This window comes from Parasteatoda tepidariorum, chromosome 3 (genome assembly GCF_043381705.1).
Source record: "Parasteatoda tepidariorum isolate YZ-2023 chromosome 3, CAS_Ptep_4.0, whole genome shotgun sequence".
In the NCBI taxonomy this organism is placed as follows: Eukaryota; Metazoa; Arthropoda; class Arachnida; order Araneae; family Theridiidae; genus Parasteatoda; species Parasteatoda tepidariorum.
The window spans coordinates 78,539,601-78,561,504 of record NC_092206.1 but is presented as its reverse complement, the minus strand read 5'-3'; the positions used below and the strand labels follow the sequence as shown (position 1 = coordinate 78,561,504).

The window sequence follows — 21,904 nt, the reverse complement described above, 5'->3', positions numbered from 1 at the left end:
TTAAAATAAATGTCATTCTAAATTCACTTTAGAAATATATTTCTAAAACGAGGGCAAATTTGAAATGTTTAGTTTCTCTTTTTAATAATCCTTTTCGTATACACTTCATGAAAATTGACATATTTAAAATGTTTAGTACGTATGTTTAGTATGTATGTTAGTATATATATATATATATATATATAATACAAAAATTAAAGNGAGCAGCCGAAATTTGGAAAATATGATCTCAATATTTTAGTCGGGAAAGCAGTTTGAAATTCTGACCCTTTTGTGATAATTTATCTAGCGCATTTCACCATAGTTCGATAAATTTTTGAATGAATCTGAAAACTTTTTCCTCTTAATTATAAAATTCTCTTGCTAGTAGGAAAATCTGGCTTTGTAAAAAAATAGTTTTAAATATTTATTTGTTATTTTCAAACCTTTTATTTAGTTGTCTAAAGCAAATTTAATTTGAAAGATTTAATAATTTTTTTGAATCATTTTAAATATAGAAAATTAAATGACAAAAAACAATATTTTAACAAAATCTGTCAAGTAATTTTTGATTTACAAAATTTCAAAAGAGCTGTATCTTTTAATTTTCCTTTTCAAAAAACCATTATGCAGACGTGATACAAAATCCATATTTTGTCATAAAACAATTTATGTTTTAAAAATATATTTAGGTTTTTAACCATAATTTGAAGTGCTCTAACGACCTCTGAGAATCCTAGATTCGTAATTTAAACTATTAAAAGGTATAAGAAACAAGATCAATAGTAGAAAGAGAACAAATTTTAAGATTCCTTTAAATTACTTGAAAATATTTAGCTCAGATGGCAGAACTACAGTTTCTATTTCTTATTTTTTAAAAGAGACATTACTATTCCCGAAATTATTTTAAATCAAACCCTTCAAAATGCTGCGGAGTGTGGTCTCACTGATCGAAATTAGAAAAGAGGAGAGTTACTTCGTATTGACCAAGAATAAATGTCCATCACAAACTAAAATTCGCAAAGCAATGCCACCAAATTTATTTGGGCGTTAAAAAGGAATTGCTTATAAATATTTTTAAGCTACATTTACTGTAATTGATGGCTTGTCAATCTTTAATAATTTTCAATTTTAAAATATCACTTTAAGACTATCTATGTGTACAAAAATATTTAGAAATTATTCCAGAATATGAGGAAATGGCCCCCATGAGAGTTAATCGCATCATGACTATCCACTCCAATGGAAAAAAAGATTATGTCAAGTAGGATGGATTAGTGTTGACTCCCAAACCTGTGACTTTAGAGGGAAGGGAGGTAACTTCTAATGTTGAACATCTGTGCTTTTTGATAAAAAGGATTCTCCCTTTTTTTTATATCTTAATTTTTTAAAAATTATAAATTTAACTATATTTTTAATCTTAATATTGATTTATTTTTGTATAATAGTTTAATTATATACGTATATTATTATATTTTTATTAGAAATGTAATCCTATTTTTTAAATCAATAATTTTAGTACTTTTTGTACAAGAAATTCGTTTGAATTTTTATTCAAGAAAGTTATTTGAATCAAAATGGAGCGTTAAAAACTTCATAAAGTTTACAGAACAGTCAACAGGCATCATTTGCTACAAATAGTTAAAAAAAATAATGGAGGACACCCAACAAAGGAGCTTGTTCAATAATGGCAACCACACCTTGGCTTGGATAATATTCCTGGTCTTTTTAAAGCAAATTTTTGCTATGCGGAGTTTTAGGAACACGTAGAATTCCACTGAAACACAATTGTCACGTTTTAGATTGCATGCGATTGTTATCAAAATACAATTTCCCCGAAATAGATTTAATCTATTTTTCGTGTAGTTCTTCTTCCAACTTCTTCATCAGTTTTTTTTAATCATAAAATTACTAGATTTTATCATATCGGTGTATCAAAATAAAAGGAAAGAATCGTACTTATTGAATACTTATTTAGTATCTGCACAGTTTAGAAAAGCTAAAAATATGACTTTTAATAAAGTAGTTCTCTTACTCGTTTTACTTGTCCTGCTAGTAGTCCAAACACGCAAGTAATTTTCTACTCAAATTTTTCTTCCAGTTATTTGATATTCATAATCTTTTAACTGATGTCAAACGGCAATAGCCTTTTAAGAAGCATAAGCAATATGCATGTGCTAAAAATATAAAAGTGAAACACATTAAAAACTTTTGTACAGATTCATAATAAAAGGATTTATTCTTAAAATGGAAATTAATTACACCGTTAGAAATTTTTCGAAAAAATGGTTAAATAACAATTCATTATATTGTTATTTTACCATCTTCAACTTAAACAGTCAACCATAAAAAGGTGGTGTTCAAAATTTTTTCTGAAAAAAAAAACGCTTGCTGACAGTTTTTATCAAATACAGTTAAATAACCAGAATTTTAATTTCGCCAACAACGGTTCACCTTATGCAGCAATTTGGATGTTGCACCTAGGATTTTGAATTGGTTTTGCCTACTTTAGCCAAGAGAATTAATTTGTCATTCTTATGACTGGTTGAGCAAGTCCTAGAATCCCAGCATTGACACAACATTAGTTCCTTTATTTTTTTTTTAACACATAGGAAGTTTCCAGCATCTTGCACTCTTAAATTGGTAACTCTGAAACATGATAGTACGAAAGCTCATTAACGCCCTGATAGGAGCACCAAAAACCTGTTTTGTAAAAAAAATCATGGTGACCTGGAATGTGACTGAAACCATATCCTATCAAAAGATGTAAGTACGGTTTCTGACAAGCCATCCACTCTTCGAAACCAAGGTGAATGAAATGAAAGATGATTTGCGAAAAAAAATACAATGAGAGCGGCAGAAGCGGTGGCTCCAGTAAAAAGCGTGGAAAATTGGCGGGTTTATTATCTCTTAAGATAAATCGTGGTTGCCGAATATTGTACTCAGTTGATGAGAAGAATAAAATAATTAATTTAGAAAAAATAGGACGGCATGAAGACGTCTATTGACAGACAGTTAATTTCAGTTGTAGTAGAGACGGAATGGTTTTGTAAAGGGGTTGGTACGATATGGAGAGACTTAAGAGGCCATGTGCCATGCCACGACATGCCACTCAATACGATACGATACGATACGATATTATACGACACAGTACAATACGATACGATATATATTGAAATTGATTGTTAACAGCCTAAAAATACGAGTAAAGAAAATCAAAGGCATAATAAAGAGACCGATCATACACAGTATAATACGGTACGATACTGACACAGATACGATACGATACAATACGATACTATACGATACTATACGATACGATATAATACGATGCAATACAATATGATACGATACGATACGAAATTACACGACACAATACAATACGATACGATACGATACGATATATATTGAAATTGATTGTTAACAGCCTAAAAATACGAGTAAAGAAAATCAAAGGCATAATAAAGAGGCCGATCATACACAGTAAAATGCAATACGATACTGACACCGATACGATACGATACGATAAAATACGATACGATACGATACAATATGATACAATACGATACGATAATATATCATACGATACAATACGACAGACCGACCAACCGACCGACCGACTGACCAACCGAACGCCCGACCAACCGACCGACTGACCAAAAAACCGACCTACCAACCAACCAACCGAAAAACCGACCAACCAACCAACCGACCAACTGACCAATCGACCGACCGACCAACCACGACCGACCGACAGACCAACCAACCGACCGAAAAATGCTCGCAAAGAAAAACAAAGGGATAACAAAGAGGCCGTGCAATCATGGTGATATGGGATGTGACTGAAACCATATCCTATCAAAAGATGAAAATACTGTTTTTGACAAGCCATCCACATTTCGAAAAGAAGGTGAATGAAATGAAAGATGACTTGCGAAAAAAATACAATGAGAGCGCCAGAAGCGGTGGCGCCAGTAAAAAGCGTGGAAAATTGGCGGGTTTATTATCTCTTAAGATAAATCGAGGTTGCCGAATATTGAACTCAGTTCATGAGAAGAATAAAAGAATTAAATTAGAAAAAATAGGACGACATGAAGACGTGTATTGACAAACAGTTAATTTCAGTTGTAGTAGAGACGGAATGGTTTTTTTAAAGGGGTTAGTAGGATATGGAGACACTTAAGAGGCCATATGCCATGCCACGACATACCACTCAATACGATAAGATACAAAACGATACGAAACGATATTATACGACACAGTACAATACGATACGAAACAATACGATATATATTGAAATTGATTGTTAAAAGCCTAAAAATACGAGTAAAGAAAATCAAAGGCATTATAAAGAGGCCGATCATACACAGTATAATACGGTACGATACTGACACAGATACGATACGATACGATAAGATACAATACGATACGATACGATACAATACAATACGATGCAATACAATACGATGCAATAGAATACGATACGATACGATACCGATACGATAACATATCATACGATACAATACGACCACCAACGGACCGACTGACCAACCGACCGATCTACCAACCGATCGACTGACCAACAAACCGACCATCCTTCCAACCAGCCGACCAACCAACCGACCAACTGACTGACCGAACGACCGACCAACCACGACCAACCGACCAACCACGACCGACCGATCAACCAACCAACCGACCGAAAAATGCTGGCAAAGAAAAACAAAGGGATAATAAAGAAGCCGTGCAATCATGGTGATCTGGGATGTGACTGAAACCATATCCTATCAAAAGATGAAAATACCGTTTTTGACAAGCCATCCTCATTTCGAAACCAAGGTGAATGAAATGAAAGATGACTTGCGAAAAAAATACAATGAGAGCGGCAAAAGCGGTGGCGCCAGTAAAAAGCGTGGAAAATTGGCGGGTTTATTATCTCTTAAGATAAATCGCGGTTGCCGAATACTATACTTAGTTGATGAGAAGAATAAAATAATTAAATTAGAAAAAATAGGACGGCATGAAGACGTCTATTGACAAGCAGTTAATTTCAGTTGTAGTAGAGACGGAATGGTTTAGTAAAGGGGTTGGTACGATATGGAGAGATTTAAGAGGCCATATGCCATGCCACGACATGCCACTCAATACGATACGATACGATACAATACAAAACGATACGATACGATACGATATTATACGACACAGTACAATACGATACGATACGATATGATATACATTGAAATTGATTGTTAACAGCCTAAAAATACGAGTAAAGAAAATCAAAGTCATAATAAAGAGGCCGATCATACACAGTATAATACGATACGATACTGACACAGATACGATACGATACGATAAAATACGATACGATACGATACAATTCAATACGATACGATAACATATCACACGATACAATACGACCGACCGACCGACTGACCAGCCGACCGCCCGACCTACCGAACGACTGACGAACAAACCGATCAACCTACCAACCAACCGAAAAACCGACCAACTGACAGACCGACCGACCGAACCACGACCGAACAACCAACCAACGGGCCGAAAAATGCTCGCAAAGAAAAACAAAGGGATAATAAAGAGGCCGTGCAATCATGGTGATCTGGGATGTGACTGAAACCATATCCTATCAAAAGATGAAAGTACGGTTTTTGACAAGCAATCCACATTTCGAAACCAAGGTGAATGAAATGAAAGATGACTTGCGAAAAAAATACAATGAGAGCGGCAGAAGCGGTGGTGCCAGTATAGAGCGTGGAAAATTGTCGGGTTTATTATCTCTTAAGATAAATCGTGGTTGCCGAATATTGTATTCAGTTGATGAGAAGAATAAAAAAATTAAATTAGAAAAAATAGGACGGCATGAAGACGTCTATTGACAAACAGACAAACAGTAGAGACGGAATGGTTTTGTAAAGTGGTTGGTGCGATATGGAGACACTTAAGAGGCCATATGCCATGCCACGACATGCCACTCAATACGATACGATACGATACAAAACGATACGATACGATATTATACGACACAGCACTATACGATACGATATATATTGAAATTGATTGTTAACACCCTAAAAATACGAGTAAAGAAAATCAAAGGCATAATAAAGAGGCCGATCATACACAGTATTATACGGTACAATACTGACACAGATACGATACGAAACGATACGATAAAATTCGATACGATACGATACGATGCAATACAACACGATACGATACAATACAATACAATACAATACAATACAATACAATACGATACGATACGATACGATACGATACGATACGATACTATACGATACCGATACGATAACATATCATACGATACAATACGACCGACCAACCGACCGATCAACCTACCGAACGACTGACCAACAAACCTACCAACCAACCGACCAACCAACCAACCAACCGACCGACCAACTGACCGACCGACCAACTGACCATCCGACCAACTGATCAACCGACCGACCGACCAACCACGACCCACCGACCAACCTACCAACCAATCGAAAAATGCTCGCAAAGAAAAACAAAGGGATAATAAAGAGGGCGTGCAATCATGTTTATCTGGGATGTTACTGAAACCATATCCTATCAAAAGATGAAAGTACGGTTTTTGACAAGAAATCCACATTTCGAAACCAAGGTGAATGAAATGAAAGATGACTTGCGACAAAAATACAATGAGAGCGGCAGAAGCGGTGGCGCCAGTAAAAAGAGTGGAAAATTTGCGGGTTTATTATCTCTTAAGATAAATCGTGGTTGCCGAATACTATACTCAGTAGATGAAAAGAATAAAATAATTAGGTTAGAAAAAATAGGACGGCATGAAGACGTCTATTGAGAAACAGTTAATTTCGGTTGTATTACAGACGGAGTGTTTTGTAAAGGGGTTGGTACGATATGGAGAGACTTAAGAGGCCATATGCCATGCCACGACATGCCACTCAATACGATACGATACGATACAAAACAAAACGATACGATGCAATAATATATCATACGATAATATAACATACCATAAAATACGACAGATCGACCAACCGACTGACCAACCGACCGCCCGACCAACCGACCGACTGACCAAAAAAACGACCAACCTACCAACCAACCGACCAACCAACCAAAAAACCGACCAACCAACCAACCGACCAACTGTCCAACCGACCGACAGACCAACCACGACCGACCGACCAACCAAAAGACCGAAAAATGCTCGCAAAGAAAAAGAAAGGGATAATAAAGAGGCTGTGCAATCATGCTGATCTGGGATGTGACTGAAACCATATCCTATCAAAAGATGAAAGTACGGTTTTTGACAAGAAATCCACATTTCGAAACCAAGATGAATGAAATGAAAGATGACTTGCGAAAAAAATACAATGAGAGCGGCAAAAGCGGTGGCGCCAGTAAAAAGAGTGGAAAATTGGCGGGATTATTATCTCTTAAGATAAATCGTGGTTGCCGAATATTGTACTCAGTTGATGAGAAGAATAACATAATTAAATTAGAAAAAATAGGACGGCATGAAGACGTGTATTGACAAACAGTTAATTCCAGTTGTAGTAGAGACGAAATGGTTTTGTAAAGGGGTTGGTGCGATATGGAGACACTTAAGAGGCCATATGCCATGCCATGCCACGACATACCACTCAATACGATACGATACAAAACGATACGATACGATACGATATCATACGACACAATACAATACTATACGAAACGATACGATATATATTGAAATTGATTGTTAACAGCCTAAAAATACGAGTAAATAAAATCAAAGGCATAATAAAGAGGCCGATCGTACACAGTATAATACGATACGATACTGACACCGATACGATACGATACGATAAAATACGATACGATGCGATACCATACCATACCATACCTTACCATACAATACAATACAATACCATACAATACAATACAATACAATACAATACAATACAATACAATACGGTATGATACGATAACATATCATACGATACAATACGACCGACCGACAAACCGACCGACCAACCGACTGACTGACCAACCGACCGACCGACCGACCAACAGACTGACTGACAAACAAACCTACCAACCAACCGACAAACCAACCAACCAACCAACCGACCAACTGACGGACCGACCAACTGAACAACCGACTAACTGACCGACCAACCACGACCGACCGATCAACCAACCAACCGACCGAAAAATGCTCGCAAAGAGAAACAAAGGGATAATAAAGAGGCCGTGCAATCATGGTGATCTGGGATTTGATTGAAACCATATCCTATCAAAAGATGAAAGTACGGTTTTTGACAAGCCATCCACATTTCGAAACCAAGGTAAATGAAATGAAAGATGACTTTCGAAAAAAATACAATGAGAGCGGCAAAAGCGGTGGCGCCAGTAAAAAGCGTGGAAAATTGGCGGGTTTATTATCTCTTAAGATAAATCGTGGTTGCCGAATATTGTATTCAGTTGTTGAGAAGAATAAAATAATTAAATTAGAAAAAATAGGACGGCATGAAGACGTGTATTGACAAACAGTTAATTTCAGTTGCAGTAGAGACGAAATGGTTTTGTAAAGGGGTTGGTGCGATATGGAGACACTTAAGAGGCCACATGCCATGCCACGACATACCACTCAATACGATACGCTACAAAACGATACGATACGATATTATACGACACAATACAATACGATACGAAACGATACGATAAATATTGAAATTGATTGTTAACAGCCTAAAAATACGAGTAAAGAAAATCAAAGGCATAATAAAGAGGCCGATCATACACAGTATAATACGATACGATAAAATACGATACCATACCATACCACACCATACAATACAATACAATGCAATACAATACAATAAAATTCAATACAATACAGTACAATACAATTCAATACAATACAATACAATACGATACGATATGATAACATATCATACGATACAATACGACCGACCGACAAACCGACCGACCAACCGACTGACTGACCTACCGACCGACCGACCAACACACTGACTGACCAACAAACCTACCAACCAACCGACCAACCAACCAACCGACCGACCAACTGACGGACCGACCAACTGACCAACTGACCGACCAACCACGACCGACCGACCAACCACGACCGACCAACCAACCAACCGACCGAAAAATGCTCGCAAAGAAAAACAAAGGGATAATAAAGAGGCCGTGCAATCATGGTGATCTGGGATGTGATTGAAACCATATCTTATCAAAAGATGAAAGCACGGTTTTTGACAAGCCATCCACATTTCGAAACCAAGGTGAATGAAATGAAAGATGACTTGCGAAAAAAATACAATGAGAGCGGCAAAAGCGGTGGCGCCAGTAAAAAGCGTGGAAAATTGGCGGGTTTATTATCTCTTAAGATAAATCGTGGTTGCCGAATATTGTATTCAGTTGATGAGAAGAATAAAATAATTAAATTAGAAAAAATAGGACGGCATAAAGACGTGTATTGACAAACAGATAATTTCGGTTGTAGTAGAGTAAAGGGGTTGGTGCGATATGGAGACACTTAAGAGGCCATATGCCATGCCACGACATGCCACTCAATACGATACGATACGATACAAAACGATACGATACGATATTATACGACACAGCACAATACGATACGATATATATTGAAATTGATCGTTAACACCCTAAAAATACGAGTAAAGAAAATCAAAGGCATAATAAAGAGGCCGATCATACACAGTATAATACGGTACAATACTGACACAGATACGATACGATACGATACGATGCAATACGATAAGGTAAGATAAGATAAGATAAGATAAGATACAATACAATACAATACAATACAATACAATACAATACAATACAATACGATACGATAAGATACGATACGATAACATATCATACGATACAATACGGTACGATACGCTTCAAAACGATACGATACGATACGATACAAAACGATACGATACGATACGATATTATACGACACAGTACAATACGATACGATACGATACGATATATATTGAAATTGATTGTTAACAGCCTAAAAATACGAGTAAAGAAAATCAAAGGCATAATAAAGAGGCCGATCATACACAGTATAATACGATACGATACTGACACCGATACGATACGATACCATACGATACCATACAATACAAGCAATACAATACAATACAATACAACACAATACGATACGATACGATAACATATCATACGATACAATACGACCGACCGACAAACTGACCGACCAACCGACTGACTGACCAACCGACCGACCGACCAACCAACAGACTGACAGACCAACAAACCTACCAACCAACCGACCAACCTACCGACCGACCAACTGACCGACCGACCAACTGACCAACCGACCAACTGACCGACCAACCACGACCGACCAACCACGACCGACCAACCACGACCGTCCGACCAACCAACCAACCGACCGGAAAATGCTCGCAAAGAAAAACAAAGTGATAATAAAGAGGCCGTTCAATCATGGTGATCTGGGATGTGACTGAAACCATATCCTATCAAAAGATGAAAGTACGGTTTTTGACAAACCATCCACATTTCGAAACCAAGATGAATGAAATGAAAGATAACTTGCGAAAAAAATACAATGAGAGCGGCAAAAGCGGTGGCGCCCTTAAAAAGCGTGGAAAATTTGCGGGTTTATTATCTCTTAAGATAAATCGTGGTTGCCGAATATTGTATTCAGTTGATGAGAAGAATAAAATAATTAAATTAGAAAAAATAGGACGGCATAAAGACGTGTATTGACAAACAGATAATTTCGGTTGTAGTAGAGTAAAGGGGTTGGTGCGATATGGAGACACTTAAGAGGCCATATGCCATGCCACGACATGCCACTCAATACGATACGATACGATACAAAACGATACGATACGATATTATACGACACAGCACAATACGATACGATATATATTGAAATTGATCGTTAACACCCTAAAAATACGAGTAAAGAAAATCAAAGGCATAATAAAGAGGCCGATCATACACAGTATAATACGGTACAATACTGACACAGATACGATACGATACGATACGATGCAATACGATAAGGTAAGATAAGATAAGATAAGATAAGATACAATACAATACAATACAATACAATACAATACAATACAATACAATACGATACGATAAGATACGATACGATAACATATCATACGATACAATACGGTACGATACGCTTCAAAACGATACGATACGATACGATACAAAACGATACGATACGATACGATATTATACGACACAATACAATACGTTACGATACGATCCGAAACGATACGATACGATATTGTACGACACGATACAATACGATACGATATATAGTGAAACTGATTGTTAACAGCCTAAAAATACGAGTAAAGAAAATCAAGGAAAGATAAAGAGGCCGATCATACACAGTATAACGCAATACGATACTGACACCGATACGATACGATACGATACGATAAAATACGATACGAGACGATACAATACGATACGAGACGATACGATAATATATCATACGATACAGTACGACAGACCGACCAACCGACCGCCCGACCGACTGACCAAAAAACCGACCTACCAACCGACCAACCAACCAACCATCCGACCAACGGACCAACCACGACCGACCGACCAACCATCCAACCAACCGAAAAATGCTCGCAAAGAAAAACAAAGGGATAATAAAGAGGCCGTGCAATCATGGTGATCTGGGATGTGGCTGAAACCATATCCTACCAAAAGATGAAAATACGGTTTTTGACAAGCCATCCACATTTCGAAACCAAGGTGAATGAAATGAAAGATGACTTGCAAAAAAAATACAATGAGAGCAGCAGAAGCGGTAGCGCCAGTAAAAAGCGTGGAAAATTGGCGGGTTTATTATCTCTTAAGATAAATCGTGGTTGCCGAATTATGTATTCAGTTGATGAGAAGAATAAAATAATTAAATTAGAAAAAATAGGACGGCATGAAGACGTGTATTGACAAACAGTTAATTTCAGTTGTAGTAGAGACGGAATGGTTTTGTAAAAGGGTTGGTGCGATATGGAGACACTTAAGAGGCCATATGCCATGCCACGACATACCACTCAATACGATACGATACAAAACGATACGATATTATACGACACAGTACAATACGATACGAAACGATACGATATATATTGAAATTGATTGTTAACAGCCTAAAAATACGAGTAAAGAAAATCAAAGGCCTAATAAAGAGGCCGATCATACACAGTATAATACGATACGATACTGACACCGATACGATACGATACCATACGATACCATACAATACAAGCAATACAATACAATACAATACAACACAATACGATACGATACGATAACATATCATACGATACAATACGACCGACCGACAAACTGACCGACCAACCGACTGACTGACCAACCGACCGACCGACCAACCAACAGACTGACAGACCAACAAACCTACCAACCAACCGACCAACCTACCGACCGACCAACTGACCGACCGACCAACTGACCAACCGACCAACTGACCGACCAACCACGACCGACCAACCACGACCGACCAACCACGACCGTCCGACCAACCAACCAACCGACCGGAAAATGCTCGCAAAGAAAAACAAAGTGATAATAAAGAGGCCGTTCAATCATGGTGATCTGGGATGTGACTGAAACCATATCCTATCAAAAGATGAAAGTACGGTTTTTGACAAACCATCCACATTTCGAAACCAAGATGAATGAAATGAAAGATAACTTGCGAAAAAAATACAATGAGAGCGGCAAAAGCGGTGGCGCCCTTAAAAAGCGTGGAAAATTTGCGGGTTTATTATCTCTTAAGATAAATCGTGGTTGCCGAATATTGTATTCAGTTGATGAGAAGAATAAAATAATTAAATTAGAAAAAATAGGACGGCATAAAGACGTGTATTGACAAACAGATAATTTCGGTTGTAGTAGAGTAAAGGGGTTGGTGCGATATGGAGACACTTAAGAGGCCATATGCCATGCCACGACATGCCACTCAATACGATACGATACGATACAAAACGATACGATACGATATTATACGACACAGCACAATACGATACGATATATATTGAAATTGATCGTTAACACCCTAAAAATACGAGTAAAGAAAATCAAAGGCATAATAAAGAGGCCGATCATACACAGTATAATACGGTACAATACTGACACAGATACGATACGATACGATACGATGCAATACGATAAGGTAAGATAAGATAAGATAAGATACAATACAATACAATACAATACAATACAATACAATACAATACAATACAATACAATACGGTACTATACGATACCGATACGATAACATATCATACGATACAATACGACCGACGGTCCATCCGACCGACCAACCGACCGTATGACCAACCGACCGGCAGACCGACAAACCGACCAACCTACGAACCAACCGACCAACCAACCAACCGACCGACCAACCAACCATGACAGACCGAAAAACCAACAAACCGACCGAAAAATGCTCGCAAGGAAAAACAAAGGGATTATAAAGAGGAAAATCATGGTGTTCTGGATTGTGAATGAAACCAAACTTTGCCAAAAGATGTCTTGTCACCAAGGTGAATGAATTGGAAGAAAACTTGCGAAAAAGATACAATGAGGGCGGCAGAAGTGGTGACGCCAGTAAAAAGCGTGGAAAATTGGGGGGTTTGTTGTCTTTTAAGAACATGGTTGCCGAATACTGTTCTCAGTTGATAGAAGAATAAAATAATTAAATTGGAAAAAATAGGACGGCACGAAGACGTCTATTGACAAACTGGCCTACACGGTTACGGTCAGTTGTAGTAGCGACGGAATGGTCTTGTACAGGGGTTGGTATGATATGGGGAGACTTAAGAGGCCATATACCATGCCACACAGTACGATACTATACGATACGATACAATGCTATACAATACGATTCGACACAATACGATGCGATACAATACAATACGATACAGTACAATACGATACAATACGATATGATATGATGTGATATATATTGAAATTAATTGTTAACAACCGAAAAATGCGAGTAAAGAAAATCAAAGGGATAAAAGGAGGCCGATCATGATGTTCTGGATTGTGATTGATACAGGAAAATCTTACTGAAAGATGAAAGCAAGATTTCTGACAAACCATCCACTTCCTGTCACCAAGGGGAATGAACTGGAAGAAATCCTGCGAAAAAAATACAATGAACGCGGCACAAGCGGTGGAGGCATTAAAAAGAGTGGAAAATTAAAGGAATTATTATCTGTTAGGATAAATCGTGGTTGCCGGATACTATGCTCAGTTGAGAAGAATAAAATAATTAAATTAGAAAAATAGGACTGCACGAAGACGTCTATTGACAAACTGGCCATCACGGTTATGGTCAGTTGTAGTAGCGACGGAATGGTCTTGTACAGGGGTTGGTACGATATTGGGAGACTTAAGAGGCCATATGCCATGCCATGCCACTCAATACGATACGATACAAAATCACTAGTATTTTTTGTCTAGAGTATCTTTTTTTCTACTCATCTAATAATTATGACACATTTTTTATTCTTTTTCTAAGTATAATTCTTTTTCTAAGTTTGCCATAATTTCGGAAAAGCCAACAATTGAAGCTAGGTTTGTTTTCCTCAAAAACTTACGTACATAAAACGCATATAAAACTTACGTACATAAAACAAATTAGCTAAATATAAAGCAAGTTAACAATGTTGTAGGCACATAAAAAAAGTTCGAGTCAAAAATCTGTTTCGTGACTATAAGTGCATATGCAGCCATTGCGATATTTTATTTGTTATTATAGCCATTTAATAATTACTTTGAAAAAACTCATTTCATACGGAGAATATTTTTATGAAAGATATCACAGGTTTAAAAAAAAATACAATATCATTTTTATGAGACATTAAAGATTGAATATAATAAAAAAATAATGTACAATAAAAATAGAATATGAAGATAGAATATTAAATTTGAATATTTTAAGTCTATAGTAGTAATAAGTAAATAATGAATTTAAAATGTAGTTTTATTAAATTAAAATTAATTTTGTAGCATTGTTTTATGAATTTTAGTTTGTGATGGACATTCATTCTTGGTCAATAAGAAGTGAACTCTCTTCTTTTCTAATTTCGATCATCGAGAACACACTTCGCAATATTATGAAGGATTTGATTTAAAATGATTTCGGATATCGTAATATCTCTTTTAAGAATAAGAAAAAGAAGCTGTAGTGCTGCTATCTATGCAAAATATTTACAAGTAATTTAAACAAAGCAAAAATGTGTTCCTTTATACGATTGATGTCGTTTCTGATACCTTTTAATTGATTAAATTTATAATTTCTTATTTCTCAGGGGACGCTAGAGCACTTCAAATTATGTTATAAAAACCTATATCTATATTTAAAACAGGTATTGTTATATGACAAAGTATAGATTTTAAATCACGTCGGCCAAATGGTTCTTCAAAAATGAAAATTAAAAGATTCCACTCTTTTGAAACTCAAAAATTATTTAGCCGATTTTGTTAAAATATTGTTTTTCGTCATTTAATTTTACATATTTAAAACGATTGAAAAAATATTACACCTTTGGCATTAAATTTGCTTCGAGCATAACTAAATAAAACGATTGAAACTATTAAATAAATATTTAAAATTATTTTTTTACGAAGTCTGATTTCCCTACTAACAAGAGAATTTTATAATTAAGTGAAAAATGTTTTGAGATTCCTTCAAAAATTTATCGAACTATGGCAAAATACGCTAGAAGAGAAATTATCACAAAAGGGTCAGAACTTCAAACTGCTTTACTGACTAAAATATTGGGATCATATTTTCCAAATTTCGGCTGCTCCCCATATTTTTGATTGCAAGAAAGAAAAAGAAGAAAAAAAAACATATCTATCAGCGAAAAAAATAAAAAATATGTTTATTTAGAGAAACTGAGCCTGATTCCGTAACTAAATCAATAGACATAACTAATTAATTAGCATATTTAAGGTTAAACTATTGACCATAAAATTTGGTAATTAGATTATCTATCATAGTAAGCATTTTAAATATAACAATTTTCATGAAGAGTATATCAAGAAGATTATTAAAAATAGAAACTAAACATTTCGAATTCACCCTCGTTTTCGACATATGTTTCAAAAGTAAATATAGATTGACAATTATTTTAAAAGAGAACAAAATATGTTTAATTTGCCAAATTTCTTAAAATAAATTTCAAAACATAATGATGGAATTCTGATTAAGGTGCATCAGGTGCATACCTCTAAAGCAATTTAAGTATAGTAATATTTTTTTAAAAAAATTTAAAAGGACTATTTTAAATTTTTTTAGGGACTATTTTTTTAGGGACTATTTTTTTAGGGACTATTAAATTTTTAAAGGACTATTTTAAATTGTATGAGCTTTTTGAAAATTTTCTTGATAATTTAGCATCTTTGAATCCTAATTTAACTATTGTACTATTTGATTGATTGATTTTATTCAAAGAATAGTTTTAATTATAAATTTTATAAAATTTACGAAAGCCAACATGAACAATAATAGTGAACATATTTATTTTATTTGTTTATAGATTTTTATTTGAAAACACGCTGCATTGTTATTTAAAGTCTTTCAAATTCGATCAAATGTAGTCCGTTTTTTTCAAGATTTTAAATTATTCACAGTTCTACTATCTAGGTAAATACAAATTATACAAATATCAAGCTATACAAATCCATATACATACAAAATTAGAAACACGAAAATATATCTAAAATAATTTTATAAATTGCAATCCAATCTTCTGAAAATAATAAATGAATAGGGTGTAAATTGTATAAACAAATTCTTAAGAATTCTCATTGTGTATGGTGGTTCATGTACTGTACTCGACAACCAAAAACAATAATAAGAGAAGGAGCCGTGGTAGCGTTTATGTATAATAATGAAAGAAGTTTATAAAAGATTTTAGAATAGGAAAAATCAATTGATGTTTCTGCATTTCGTGGCATTTTTCAATTCCCAATTTCATAGATATTTCCCAGTTATAAAGAGAGATCTTGTCATTCGATGATTCAAAAAATTTCTATTAAAGATGCTGATAAATCGTCCATTCCTTCAAATAAAAAAATGGTTTCAGTAAAAATATACGTAAAAAAGACTAAAAAAATTAATAAATCAAAATCTCATTTACTTTTTTTATGCATTGTAATAATAATAGAGGAAAAATTTGAATCGCAAGAAATGGAGCTAACTGCCTTCCTGCTATGAACGGTGGGATTGTGCACAAGAACATTGTAATTCTAAAAACTTTTGAAAGTAGTTTTGACTCTGAACAGTACACAATACTTACATCAACGTCATAAATTCAAGTTTTCACATCAAATCAAATNCTTTTTAAATGACCTCACACACACATACTCATATATATCTATTATATATATATATGACAGTGGCGTGAAAATTTTCGGTGGTCATCGCAATTATTTAAGCTTGTGGTGAAAAATTAGTAACTCTAAAATGCAATGGTTGAATGTTCAAAAAAGAAACTTTAAATCTTACCTTCACTTATACATGAACTCCAGCCTTCTTGTTTTTGAAGCGAATTTGTTTGTGATTTTGATGCAGAAGTCTTCCTTCTCCTTCAAAGACATCAACAGTTCCTTTTCAATGGACAACAAAGCCAAATTACTGAGCCTGTCTTCTGTTTGTGTGGACCTCTTGTATGTATGAATCCTTTTAAGGTCGGAAAAACTCCTTTCTACTGGTGCTATTGTTGCAGGAATGGTCGAAATTAATTTGGAGAGTTTAAAAATCTCCCTGAAAGAACAGTGTAAATTTTCTTCTTTCAGAAATTTTATTAGTTTTTGTGGTGATTTGTCGTTAAATGTAGAAGTCCGGTGAAATACAATCAGTTCACTTTTCAACCCTGTCATATCAAAGGTTTGAGGATATAATTCTCCTAGATTAGTTAAAAGTTGTAGGGAAGCCATTTTTTTCTGAAAAATTCTTGAACTGTTTAGGATTTAGTAAATCAAAGAATGCCAGTTTATTCAGAGAAGAAAACCGGCTGCTTAAATTGCTAAGTAAATTATCTGTTACTTCATAAAACAGCTTTCTATATCGTTGTTCTAAAGTCACTGAACTTTCGTTGTTAGCACGAACTTTTCTTTTTCTTGAATTTTTTGGTAATCCTGCCACTGAAACAGTTTTTTCCCAAATTACGAGAAATCTGATAATGTCACTTTCATCGCATTGGACTCTCCAAGACTTCTTGAAAGTCTCTGATAACATTTAAGCAGGACAATATATTGATACTGTCTGCCTGCAACATTTGAAATAATAAATCTGTTCGGGAAAACAAAGGTGAAAACAGATTTAATAAAAAGACAGTGAGCATAACAGTGCGTGAATAGAGTTTTTGGATATATATCTGTAACCTTTTTCTGTAAACCTGACAAATGGCCTGTCATTACTGAAGCACCATCGTACGTCTGAGCAACGAATTTATCAGTCAGTTTATATTCACTTACTGCTTTCTGTACGTGCTCGAGTAAACCATTAGATGTGCGGTTTACACTTACGTCGGTAAATCCAAGAAACCTCTCTGTAACACTGCTGTCTCCCTTCACAACATATCTCAAAACTGTAGAGAGCTGTGACCTTCTTCTAATATCCGACGCTTCATCTAACATTAAAGCTACAAAATCTGCTTCTTCTATTTCTTGTTTAATAGTTTCTATCAGTTCTTCACTAATAATACTAATTAGTTCGTTTTGTATATCATTTGAAATGCCTTTAAAAACTGTGGAATTTTCAAATTGTTCTGCTAAAACTGGATCGTAGAGTTTTAAAAGATTTAAAGTTTCAACATAATTTTCTTGATTCAAAGAGGAGGTTTTTTCATTGTGCCCTCGGAAGGGTAATTCTTGTTTGGCAAGAAAGCATGTCACATCTATGAGTCGTTTTAAAACTTCACGATTTTTCTTAACTTTTTGGTTGTGCAAATTGTTATTTACTTTGAGGGTTGTGACTATTAATTCATCTATTCGTTGCTTTCCAAAATTATACAGGTCTACCACAGACTGAAGATGTGATTCAGAATTTTCGTGTGCCTTGGTTGATTTGGTTAATCTATTCAAATTACTGAAACCACTAAAATTCCAAACGTTTTTGGATTTGGAAAATAAAGACAGGGCCAGCAAAAAAGTTTGGACAAACTTTCACTGCCACAGAGCCAAGTATGAGAATCATAATTAGAAACTGTAAAGTGTCTGGTATATTCTCTGCCTCTTTCTTTTACTTTAGACGATAAATTTTTGAGTGATGGACAAAGTCTAACATTTTGGACAATATGCAGTTTATCCTCAAATCTTAAAGAACAGAGAGGTTTTTTCTGGAGTTCTTGTATAATACCCGATTCAGCCATGTACGAATCAGTGAATCAGTAAAATGAGCATCAATTGGGAAAAAATTTCAGATCATTCAAGGAAAACACTGCATTATCACATACGAATATTCAAAGACGATGCCAAAACTTACCAAAAAATAATTAAAACACCATCTGAATTAATGAAAATATCTATGACACAGCAAGACACAAAAATCGCTGAATAACAAACCAGCCAAACAAGCAGAAATATCTATAAAAAAACAACACGTGCATATCGGAAGTTGGCTGTTCTAACTCCCTTCACAAAACTTTCAATATATTAACTAAACCATCTCAGTTAAAAAGTAGAATATACAATATAATGAAAGAGAAAAATTAATCAAGAAGTCCTGCAAAATAAAAAAACACCCGTTAAAAAAGGAGAAATTTTAACTGAATAACATTTCATAACAGCAGGGAAGTACAGTGGATAACGGAACAGCAACGCTGTTTTTGTTTAAAATCTAACCTCTTCACTTGAAGAGTGCGAGAGCTTCTTGGCTTCTGTTCAACAGAAGCGCAAAAATCTGCGGTGAGTAGCGTACTTTTAGTTGGGCAAAAAGATGCGCGGAGTGGGTGGGGACTGGAGATGAATGACTAAGGCAGGGAAAACAAAAACGTTATTTGGATGCGCTAAAGTTTGCGGATCGCACGAGATTTCTCTTTGGTTTTCACACATTTTTTATCAGGATTTTTTTTTGTTTTTTGGAAAAATCATATTTTTAAAATTATATTTAAACTCAAAATACTCTATCTAATTCTCTGAAATATTGCTTGGTCATCGCNTTGGAACTCAAGATTATATATATATATATAACAAGGCTACATCCCTGTTATCATTGTTGTATTCAGCTTGCATAATTTAGTCGCAAGCTATAATACGTTCTCAAAAGATTTATTTAAAGGTAGGCTGGTGGTTATAACAGTTCACATCTCCACTCCACAAGGGAGGGGGTGAGGATAAAACTCCGGATGGTTCCGGCAGATCTTTTACGGAACACGTTATTCAGTAGGAGACATGCGAAAACCATCACTCCCGCATTAAATACTAACAGATATGGAGGTGAAAATGCTCAGTCACTGCATAGTTTGAAACTCTACGCATCATCGACAATCATTTAATGCTTCCTGATATGGAATTGAAAGAGGCACAGGATTCTAAAAATAACTCCACCTTTGAAATATAAATCTGATTATAATTCCATGGTATGTTTTCATCCTTGAAGTCCCAAAATAGAATTTCTGCACATATTCTTTAGCAAAGACATTTTACGAAAACGAAAGAGTTTTAATGTTGTTATTAATACAAAATTATTTATAATTTTTGCATTACATATATGTATAATATTTCTCAACTATTTGAAATATCATATTTTATTGCTTATTAATATATAATACCTAATCCTAATGAAAAATTTTCGAAACGTTTTAATCAAATTTCCAGGGAAGCTCAGTTTTTCAATTCTAAAAACTCTTATTAAACATTGAAGTCAATCGTACTTTCAAAGTTATAAATTCAAATCTTTTCCATGCACATAGAAACGCATGTTTACGCAAAAACAATACTTCTCATGATTAAATTAATCTTTGAATCCAAATATTTTCAAAAAAGACTTTATGCATCCAAATGAGACTACAGATTTGAATATTTTAACGTTATTTTAAAAACCATCATTGCTGTTAGCAGGATTCGAATCTGGGTTATTGCGTCCACAACGCAATGTACTAACCACTATACTATCACGCCATACACAAAAACCACATTTAAAAACTGTTATCATGGCAATAGTACATGCAAAAAAATTAATGGAACATGTTTAAAAAAAATTGTTGTTTTCCTAAATTTTGAATATAGATCGCAGCAATATATAAATTTTTGATATAATAGGTGCGAAATACCTTCAAAAACAAACATAGCAGGATATTATAATCGTGTTATAAAAATAACACGTTCACTTCAGCGAAGTTGAAATTTTTATTTGAACTGCTTTAAAAGAATTATTACTGAATATTTGTTAAAAAGGAGCAAATTTTAAAACATTTCTATAAAAATTGCCCCGTTTATTTTGTAAGCAATAAAAACCAAACATGATTGAATAATATCTATCTATTATCTATAAGACTACATGCAAAAAGCAAACAAATATCATGCGTATGATAACTATAGTTTCGATACAACATTTTACAATATTATTCAAAAAAATTAAATATCTATTATATATAATTCTCTTACGTGGCTCCCAAATTTTGGCTGTATTTCTTTTCCGCCGGTGGCAACGTTTGCTTTGTTTTGAAAACACCAAAGCATTCTGCCTTTTAATGATGTGTTTCTGATCTAATATATATAATTCTCTTACGTGGCTCCCAAATTTTGGCTGAAGTACTTTGTACAACTAAATAAGATTCTTTTCACAACA

At 34.8% G+C, this 21,904-nt stretch overlaps 1 protein-coding gene across 1 annotated transcript in view; it reads right to left on the bottom strand.

The window, feature by feature from the left end:
- Positions 1–18,276: 18,276 nt before the first annotated feature.
- The window catches only part of LOC139425272 (zinc finger MYM-type protein 1-like), a 14,172-nt gene continuing 10,544 nt past the window's right edge, over positions 18,277–21,904 (bottom strand). The window contains exon 2 of the mRNA XM_071179240.1: positions 18,277–19,210. Within this exon, the coding sequence (XP_071035341.1) occupies positions 18,277–19,210 (934 nt within the window). The remainder of the gene's footprint in view (positions 19,211–21,904) is intronic.